Here is a 10,718-nt window from a genome sequence, read left to right as displayed (position 1 = left end):
CATATGAATAATAAAACACAAAATACTACCATGTTGTTAGATCCTACTGCATGTTTTATTATATTTTTATTGACCCTTTATTTAACTAGGCAAGTCAGTTAATTACAATGACACTCTACCCCAACGCTGGGCCAATCATTCGCCGCCATATGGGACTCCCAAACACGGCCGGATGTGATTCAGCCTTACTGATACAGTATACATACTGATACAGCGGTAATACTGATAATGTATACATACTGATACTGTATACTTCCTGATACAGCGGTAATACGGTTACTGTATACATACTGATACTGTATACTTCCTGATACTGTATACTTCCTGATACAGCGGTAATATTGATACTGTATACTTCCTGATACTGTATACTTCCTGATACAGCGGTAATACTGATACTGTATACTTCCTGATACTGTATACTTCCTGATACAGCGGTAATACTGATACTGTATACATACTGATACTGTATCTAGAGACTTCCTTAGATTTCGTGCACCAGCTGTTGTTTACAAATATGCCCAGACCGCCCCCCCCCCATCGTCTTACCGGGGCTGTTCTATCCTGCCGGTGCAGCGTATATCCCGAATATCCATGTCGTCATTCAGCCACGATTCCGTGAAACATAGGATATTACAGTTTGATGTCCCGTTGGAAGGATATCCGGGATCGAACCTCATCTCATTTATTGTCCAATGATGAGATGAGGAAGTCTCTAGATTTTGCTCACCTGAAGAAGTATATTGTGATAAATTACACTCCACACTACTTGCCTAGCGAGTTCTCAGCTATACTTTTCGTGGCTGTTTATTTACCACCACAGACAGATGCTGGCACGAAGACCGCACTCAGTCAGCTGTATAAGGAAATAAGTAAACAGGAAACTACTCACCCAGAGGCGGCGCTCCTAGTGGCCGGAGACTTTATTGCAGGGAAATCTAAATCAGTTCTACCTCATTTCTATCAACATGCTAAATGTGCAACCAGAGGGAAAACACCCGTTGTAGATCACCCCTACTCCACACACAGGGACGCGTACAAAGCTCTCCCTCGCCTTCCATTTGGTAAATCCAGAGGGAAAACACCCGTACTCCACACACAGAGACGCGTACAAAGCTCTCCCTCGCCTTCCATTTGGTAAATCCAGAGGGAAAACACCCCTACTCCACACGCAGGGACGCGTACAAAGCTCTCCCTCGCCTTCCATTTGGTAAATCCAGAGGGAAAACACCCGTACTCCACACACAGGGACGCGTACAAAGCTCTCCCTCGCCTTCCATTTGGTAAATCCAGAGGGAAAACACCCGTACTCCACACACAGAGACGCGTACAAAGCTCTCCCTCGCCTTCCATTTGGTAAATCCAGAGGGAAAACACCCCTACTCCACACACAGAGACGCGTACAAAGCTCTCCCTCGCCTTCCATTTGGTAAATCCAGAGGGAAAACACCCGTACTCCACACACAGAGCTGCGTACAAAGCTCTCCCTCGCCCTCCATTTGGTAAATCCGACCGCAACTCTATCCTCCTGATTCCAGTGACTCGGTCTATTAAAAAAGTGGTCATATGAAGCAGATGCTAAGCTACAGGACTGTTTTGCTACTTTAGACTGGAATATGTTCTGGGATTCCTCCTATGGCATTGAGGAGTACACCACATCAGTCACTGGCTTTATCAATAAGTGCATCGAGGACGTCGTCCCCACAGTGACTGTACGTACATACCCCAACCAGAAGCCATGGATTACAGGCAACATTCGCACTGAGCTAAAGGGTAGAGCTGCCGCTTTCAAGGAGCGGGACACTAACCCGGACGCTTACTAGAAATCCTGCTTTGCCCTGCGACGAACCATCAAATAGGCAAAGCGTCAACACAGGGCTAAGATTGAATCATACTACACCGGCTCCGACGCTCACTTCTATGCTTGCTTCGAGGCAAGCAACACTGAGGCATGCATGAGAGCATCAGCTGTTCCAGGTGACTGTGTGATCACGCTCTCCGTAGCCGACGTGAGTATGACCTTTAAACAGGTCAACATACACAAGGTTGCGGGGCCAGACTGATTACCAGGGCGTGTGCTCCGGGCATGTGCTGACCAACTGGCAGGGGTCTTCACTGACATTTTCAACATGTCCCTGGTTGAGTCTGTAATACCAACATATTTCAAGCAGACCACCATAGTCCCTGTGCCCAAGAACACAAAGGCAACCTGCCTAAATGACTACAGACCCGTAACGTTCACGTCCGTAGCCATGAAGTGCTTTGAAAGGTTGGCAATGGCGCACATCAACACCATTATCCCAGAAACCCCAGACCCACTCCAATTTGCAATCCGCCCAAACAGATCCACAGATGATGCAAACTCTATTGCACTCCACACTGCCCTTTCCCAACTGGACAAAAGGAACACCTATGTGAGATTGCTATTCATTGACTACAGCTCAGCATTCAACACCATAGTACCCTCAAAGCTCATCACTAAGCTAAGGAACCTGGGACTAAACACCTCTCTCTGCAACTGGATCCTGGACTTCCTGACGGGCCGCCGCCCAGGTGGTGAGGGTAGGTAGCAACACATCTGGCATGCTGATCCTCAACACTGGAGCTCCCCAGGGGTGCGTGCTCAGTTCCCTCCTGTACTCCCTGTTCACCCACGACTGCATGGCCAGGCACGACTCCAACACCATCATTAAGTTTGCAGACGACACAACAGTGGTAGGCCTGATCACAGTCAATGACGAGACAGCCTATTGGGAGGTCAGAGACCTAGCCGTGTGGTGCCATAATAACAACCTATATCTCAACGTAGCCAAGACTAAGGAGATGATTGTGGACTCCCGAGCACGCCCCCATTCTCATCGACGGGGCTGTAGTGGAGCAGGTTGAGCGCTTCAAGTTCCTTGGTGTCCACATCAACAACAAACTAGAATGGTCCAAGCACACCAAGACAGTCGTGAAGAGGGCACGACAAAGCCTATTCCCCCTCAGGAAACTAAAAAGATTTGGCATGGGACCTGAGATTCTCAAAAGGTTCTACAGCTGCAACATCTAGAGCATGACTGACTGGTTGCATCATTGTTTGGTACGGTAATTTCTCATTTTCTCGGCCTCTGACCGCAAGCCACTACAGAGGGTAGTGCATACGGCCCAGTACATCACTGGGGCTAAGCTGCCTGCCATCCAGGACCTCTACACCAGGCGGTGTCAGAGGAAGACCATAAAAATTGTCAAAGACCCCAGCCACCCCAGTCATAGGCTATTCTCTCTACTACCGCATGGCAAGCGGTACCGGAGCGCCAAGTCTAGGACAAAAAGGCTTCTCAACAGTTTTTACCCCCCAAGCCATAAGACTCCTGAACAGGTAATCAAATGGCTACCCGGACTATTTGCATTGTGTGCCCCCCCAACCCTCTTTGACGCTGCTGCTACTCTCTGCTTATCATATATGCATAGTCACTTTAACTATACATTCAAGTACATATGTACATTCTACCTCAATTGGGCTGACCAACCAGTGCTCCCGCACATTGGCTAACCGGGCTATCTCCTTATGACATGTCGGGTTGGAGCGAGCGGTCGCATCTGCACTCGGTCCGCAGGTAGTATTACATTTCATTACATTTCATTATAGTACAACGGTTTGATTTGTCTAATCTTAGCAATTTCTTCTTAGCTAGCTACATAGCCGTCTTTGCATCATAGATAATTGCGTAATTATCGTATTTCGTCGTCCTAACGCAGTCTACACTGCCCTGCAGCTAGCCAGCTAGCTAACGTCCACCGTTAGCTAGTCCACCGTCTACCGATTAGCAGCACAACTATTACACTCAACTGAACGACTTGATTAGTGTAGTGTTAGCTAGCTACATAGTTGTCTTTGCTGCCTTCGTACCCAAGATAATTGTGTAGTTTAGAGTGTGTAGTTTTATGTCGTCCTTAACATAGGAGACTCTGCTAGCTAGCCAACAGCTAGTCAACGTCTACCGAACAGAACTTCTGCACTCAACAATCCGGTCGCATTTCGCTTCGCTCCACAGGTAGTATCACATTTTTCATTTCATTTCATTACAGTACAACGCCTTGATTTGTTTGATCGTAGCTAGCTACATAGCTAGCTACATAGCCGTCTTTGTATCAAAGATAATTGTGTAGTCTAGAGCGATTTCCTAGGTTAGCTAGCCAGCTATTGTCGTTCTTTTAACGCAACGTAACGTAATCAACACTGCTAGCTAGCCAGCTAGCCCCGAATAGCAGCACAGTAGAAACTATTACACTCAACGGAACGACTTGATTAGTGTAGTGTCAACAACGCAGCCAATGCCAGCTAGCCTACATAGTCAACAACGCAGCCTCTGCCAGCTAGCCTACTTCAGCAGTACTGTATCATTTTAATCATTTTAGTCAATAAGATTCTTGCTACGTAAGCTTAACTTTCTGAACACTCGTGACGTGTAGTCCACTTGTCATTCCAATCTCCTTTGCATTAGCGTAGCCTCTGTGTAGCCTGTCAACTATGTGTCTGTCTATCCCTGTTCTCTACTCTCTGCACAGACCATACAAACGCTCCACACCGCGTGGCCGCGGCCACCCTAATCTGGTGGTCCCAGCGCACGACCCACGTGGAGTTCCAGGTCTCCGGTAGCCTCTGGAACTGCCGATCTGCGGCCAACAAGGCAGAGTTCATCTCCGCCTATGTCTCCCTCCAGTCCCTCGACTTCTTGGCACTGACGGAAACATGGATCACCACAGACAACACTGCTACTCCTACTGCTCTCTCTTCGTCTGCCCACGTGTTCTCGCACACCCCGAGAGCTTCTGGTCAGCGGGGTGGTGGCACCGGGATCCTCATCTCTCCCAAGTGGTCATTCTCTCTTTCTCCCCTTACCAATCTGTCTATCGCCTCCTTTGAATTCCATGCTGTCACAGTTACCAGCCCTTTCAAGCTTAACATCCTTATCATTTATCGCCCTCCAGGTTCCTCGGAGAGTTCATCAATGAGCTTGATGCCTTGATAAGCTCCTTTCCTGAGGACGGCTCACCTCTCACAGTTCTGGGCGACTTTAACCTCCCCACGCCTACCTTTGACTCATTCCTCTCTGCCTCCTTCTTTCCACTCCTCTCCTCTTTTGACCTCACCCTCTCACCTTCCCCCTACTCACAAGGCAGGAAATACGCTCGACCTCATCTTTACTAGATGCTGTTCTTCCACTAACCTCGTTGCAACTCCTCCAAGTCTCCGACCACTACCTTGTATCCTTTTCCCTCTCGCTCTCATCCAACACTTCCCACACTGCCCCTACTCGGATGGTATCGCGCCGTCCCAACCTTCGCTCTCTCTCCCCGCTACTCTCTCCTCTTCCATCCTATCATCTCTTCCCTCTGCTCAAACCTTCTCCAACCTATCTCCTGATTCTGCCTCCTCAACCCTCCTCTCCTCCCTTTCTGCATCCTTTGACTCTCTATGTCCCCTATCCTCCAGGCCGGCTCGGTCCTCCCTCCCCGCTCCGTGGCTCGACGACTCATTGCGAGCTCACAGAACAGGGCTCCGGGCAGCCGAGCGGAAATGGAGGAAAACTCGCCTCCCTGCGGACCTGACATCCTTTCACTCCCTCCTCTCTACATTCTCCTCTTCTCTCTCTGCTGCTAAAGCCACTTTCTACCACTCTAAATTCCAAGCATCTGCCTAACCTAACCCTAGGAAGCTCTTTGCAACCTTCTCCTCCCTCCTGAATCCTCCTCCCCCTCCCCCCTCCTCCCTCTCTGCAGATGACTTCGTCAACCATTTTGAAAAGAAGGTGGACGACATCCGATCCTCGTTTGCTAAGTCAAACGACACCGCTGGTTCTGCTCACACTGCCCTACCCTGTGCTCTGACCTCTTTCTCCCTCTCTCTCCAGATGAAATCTCGCGTCTTGTGACGGCCGGCCGCCCAACAACCTGCCCGCTTGACCCTATCCCCTCCTCTCTTCTCCAGACCATTTCCGGAGACCTTCTCCCTTACCTCACCTCGCTCATCAACTCATCCCTGACCGCTGGCTACGTCCCTTCCGTCTTCAAGAGAGCGAGAGTTGCACCCCTTCTGAAAAAACCTACACTCGATCCCTCCGATGTCAACAACTACAGACCAGTATCCCTTCTTTCTTTTCTCTCCAAAACTCTTGAACGTGCCGTCCTTGGCCAGCTCTCCCGCTATCTCTCTCAGAATGACCTTCTTGATCCAAATCAGTCAGGTTTCAAGACTAGTCATTCAACTGAGACTGCTCTTCTCTGTATCACGGAGGCGCTCCGCACTGCTAAAGCTAACTCTCTCTCCTCTGCTCTCATCCTTCTAGACCTATCGGCTGCCTTCGATACTGTGAACCATCAGATCCTCCTCTCCACCCTCTCCGAGTTGGGCATCTCCGGCGCGGCCCACGCTTGGATTGCGTCCTACCTGACAGGTCGCTCCTACCAGGTGGCGTGGCGAGAATCCGTCTCCACACCACGTGCTCTCACCACTGGTGTCCCCAGGGCTCTGTTCTAGGCCCTCTCCTATTCTCGCTATACACCAAGTCACTTGGCTCTGTCATAACCTCACATGGTCTCTCCTATCATTGCTATGCAGACGACACACAATTAATCTTCTCCTTTCCCCCTTCTGATGACCAGGTGGCGAATCGCATCTCTGCATGTCTGGCAGACATATCCGTGTGGATGACGGATCACCACCTCAAGCTGAACCTCGGCAAGACGGAGCTGCTCTTCCTCCCGGGAAGGACTGCCCGTTCCATGATCTCGCCATCACGGTTGACAACTCCATTGTGTCCTCCTCCCAGAGCGCTAAGAACCTGGGCGTGATCCTGGACAACACCCTGTCGTTCTCAACTAACATCAAGGCGGTGGCCCGTTCCTGTAGGTTCATGCTCTACAACATCCGCAGAGTACGACCCTGCCTCACACAGGAAGCGGCGCAGGTCCTAATCCAGGCACTTGTCATCTCCCGTCTGGATTACTGCAACTCGCTGTTGGCTGGGCTCCCTGCCTGTGCCATTAAACCCCTACAACTCATCCAGAACGCCGCAGCCCGTCTGGTGTTCAACCTTCCCAAGTTCTCTCACGTCACCCCGCTCCTCCGCTCCCTCCACTGGCTTCCAGTTGAAGCTCGCATCCGCTACAAGACCATGGTGCTTGCCTACGGAGCTGTGAGGGGAACGGCACCTCAGTACCTCCAGGCTCTGATCAGGCCCTACACCCAAACAAGGGCACTGCGTTCATCCACCTCTGGCCTGCTCGCCTCCCTACCACTGAGGAAGTACAGTTCCCGCTCAGCCCAGTCAAAACTGTTCGCTGCTCTGGCCCCCAATGGTGGAACAAACTCCCTCACGACGCCAGGACAGCGGAGTCAATCACCACCTTCCGGAGACACCTGAAACCCCACCTCTTTATGGAATACCTAGGATAGGATAAAGTAATCCTTCTCACCCCCTAAAAGACCTAGATGCACTATTGTAAAGTGGCTGTTCCACTGGATGTCATAAGGTGAAAGCACCAATTTGTAAGTCGCTCTGGATAAGAGCGTCTGCTAAATGACTTAAATGTAAATGTAAATCTGCATTGTGTCCCACCACCCACCACCCCCTCTTTACGCTGCTGCTACTCTCTGTTCATCATATATGCATAGTCACTTTAACCATATCTACATGTACATAGTACCTCAATCAGCCTGACTAACCGGTTCCTGTATATAGCCTCTCTACTGTTATAGCCTCGCTACTGTTATAGCCTCGCTACTGTATATAGCCTCAATACAGTTCTAGGTTCTCTACTGTATATAGCCTCGCTACTGTATATAGCCTCGCTACTGTATATAGCCTCGCTATGGATATAGCCTCGCTATTGTATAAAGCCTCACTACAGTTATAGCCTCTACTGTATATATCCTCACTATGAATATAGCCTTGCTACTTGATATAGCCTCGCTACTGTTATAGCCTCGCTACTGTATATAGCATCGCTACGGATATAGCCTCTACTGTATATAGCATCGCTACTGTTATAGCCTCGCTACTGTATATAGCCTCTACTGTATATAGCATCGCTACGGTTATAGCCTCTACTGTATATAGCATCGCTACGGATATAGCCTCGCTACTGTATATAGCATCGCTACGGTTATAGCCTCTACTGTATATAGCATCGCTACGGATATAGCCTCGCTACGGTTATAGCCTCTACTGTATATAGCCTCTACTGTCCACTGGCTCCAGGTCATCTATAAGTCTTTGCTAGGTAAAGCTCCGCCTTATCCCAGCTCACTGGTAACGATAACAACACCCACACGTAGCACGCGCTCCAGCAGGTATATCTCACTGGTCATCCCCAAAGCCAACATCTCTTTGGCCACCTTTCTTTCCAGTTCTCTGCTGCCTGTGACTGGAACAAATTGCAAAAATCACTGAAGCTGGAGACTGTTTTCCCCTCACTAACTTTCAACATCAGCTATCTGAGCAGCTTACCGTTTGCTGCAGCTGTACACAGCCCATCTGTAAATAGCCCATACAATCTACCTACCTCATCCCCATATTGTTTTTATTTACTTTTCTGCTCTTTTGCACACCAGTATTTCTACTTGCACATCATCATGTATCACTTCAGTTTTAATCTGCTAAATTGTAATTACTTCGCCACTATGGCCTATTGCCTTACCTCCTTACTACATTTGCACACCGTACATAGATTTTTCTATTGTGTTATTGACTGTATGTTTGTTTATTCCATGTGTAACCCTGTGTTGTTGTTTGTGTCACACTGCTTTATCTTGGCCAGGTCGCAGTAAATGAGAACTTGTTCTCAACTAGCCTAACTGGTTAAATAAAGGTTTACATTTTTTAAAATATTTTTTAAAAAATACCAGTAATGCTTTGAGAACACAGTGGCGCAACGTTCTGGGAACATCAGGTGAATGTTTTATACAAACACTATAATCATCAGCAACCTGACGGATGTTCTGGTAAATTTCACATAACCAATTCTGGTTTGCTGGGTAGTGTATAGTACAGTACTACCTCATGGCCGTAGTTCCTGAGCCCTATAGAGATAGTGTATAGTACAGCACTACCTCATGGCCGTAGTTCCTGAGCCCTATAGAGATAGTGTATAGTACAGTACTACCTCATGGCCGTGGTTCCTGAGCCCTATAGAGATAGTGTATAGTACAGTACTACCTCATGGCCGTAGTTCCTGAGCCCTATAGAGATAGTGTATAGTACAGTACTACCTCATGGCCGTAGTTCCTGAGCCCTATAGAGATAGTGTATAGTACAGCACTACCTCATGGCCGTAGTTCCTGAGCCCTATAGAGATAGTGTATAGTACAGTACTACCTCATGGCCGTAGTTCCTGAGCCCTATAGAGATAGTGTATAGTACAGCACTACCTCATGGCCGTAGTTCCTGAGCCCTATAGAGATAGTGTATAGAACAGTACTACCTCATGGCCGTAGTTCCTGAGCCCTATAGAGATAGTGTATAGAACAGTACTACCTCATGGCCGTAGTTCCTGAGCCCTATAGAGATAGTGTATAGTACAATACAGTACTACCTCATGGCCAGAAAGGGGGGAATACTTTATGACACTGTATATCAACAAGATGGTGATAGTATAGTATTACCTCATGGTCGTGGTTCCTGAGCCCTATAGAGATAGATCTACTAGATCGTGATAGGACGGCTGTCATGGCGTACAGGTTGATCAGGACGTCAGCAACACGCTTCAGGATCAGCTGCTCCTCTACTATCGTCTGGAGGAACAGAAAGACACATTCTGAAACTATTCAGACCCCTTCACCTTTTCCACATTTTGTTACTTTACAGCTTTATTCTAACGTGTATTATTATTCTACCTTTATTTCAACAACAGACTGAGACAAAGGTCTCTTTCACAGCTGGGCCCTGCGTATACATGTTTACACATACTGTTTAGGTACAATGATTAAGAAACTACACAAGACAAACAAAACCATCACAGATAACACAAATAAATACAGCAACAGATTACATTTACACACAGGTTATTCCCCTAACAGGTTATTCCCCTAACAGGTTATTCCCCTAACAGGTTATTCCCCTAACAGGTTATTCCACTAACATGTTATTCCCCTAACAGGTTATTCCCCTAACAGGTTATTCCACTAACAGGTTATTCCCCTAACAGGTTATTCCCCTAACAGGTTATTCCCCTAACAGGTTATTCCCCTAACAGGTTATTCCCCTAACAGGTTATTCCCCTAACAGGTTATTCCACTAACAGGTTATTCCCCTAACAGGTTATTCCCCTAACAGGTTATTCCCCTAACAGCACAAGAACTTGTATTACCCAAAACAGTTACAAGCAATACAAAAATAAAAATGCTCCAATAAATGTTTAAAATGGGCGACAGGGGGACAAGAGTCTCAGGTTTAAGTTTAGTCTGCAGGCTCTTCCATAGGCAAGGAGTGTAACAGGAAAAGGCAGCCAAACCCAACTCTGTGGAAATCACATGGGCCTCAAGTGTAGTCCATGCTTGAGACCTGGGTTTAGGAAAGCTACTTCTAATATTGATGAGTGATGATAAATAAGAAGGTAGCTTATTCAGAAGTGATTTATAGACAAACACGAGAGTATGTTGTTCTCATCTCCCGGACAGCGAAGTCCAACCCACATTATGATATAAAACACAGTGGTGAGTTCTGTAGCCAGCA

At 47.8% G+C, this 10,718-nt stretch overlaps 1 protein-coding gene across 5 annotated transcripts in view; it reads right to left on the bottom strand.

Annotated features, from left to right (window-relative positions):
• The window catches only part of acad9 (acyl-CoA dehydrogenase family, member 9), a 55,559-nt gene that overhangs the window by 2,737 nt on the left and 42,104 nt on the right, over positions 1-10,718 (bottom strand). For 4 of the 5 annotated variants that reach the window (XM_065002122.1, XM_065002121.1, XM_065002124.1 and 1 more), the window contains one exon: positions 9,650-9,778. The exons of the other annotated variant lie outside the window; for it this stretch is intronic. In XM_065002122.1, the coding sequence (XP_064858194.1) occupies positions 9,650-9,778 (129 nt within the window). The remainder of the gene's footprint in view (positions 1-9,649; positions 9,779-10,718) is intronic. 5 annotated transcript variants of the gene reach the window in all.

This window comes from Oncorhynchus nerka, linkage group LG15, assembly GCF_034236695.1.
Source record: "Oncorhynchus nerka isolate Pitt River linkage group LG15, Oner_Uvic_2.0, whole genome shotgun sequence".
Lineage (NCBI taxonomy): Eukaryota > Metazoa > Chordata > Actinopteri > Salmoniformes > Salmonidae > Oncorhynchus > Oncorhynchus nerka.
This window is presented reverse-complemented; position numbering and strand designations above follow the sequence as displayed.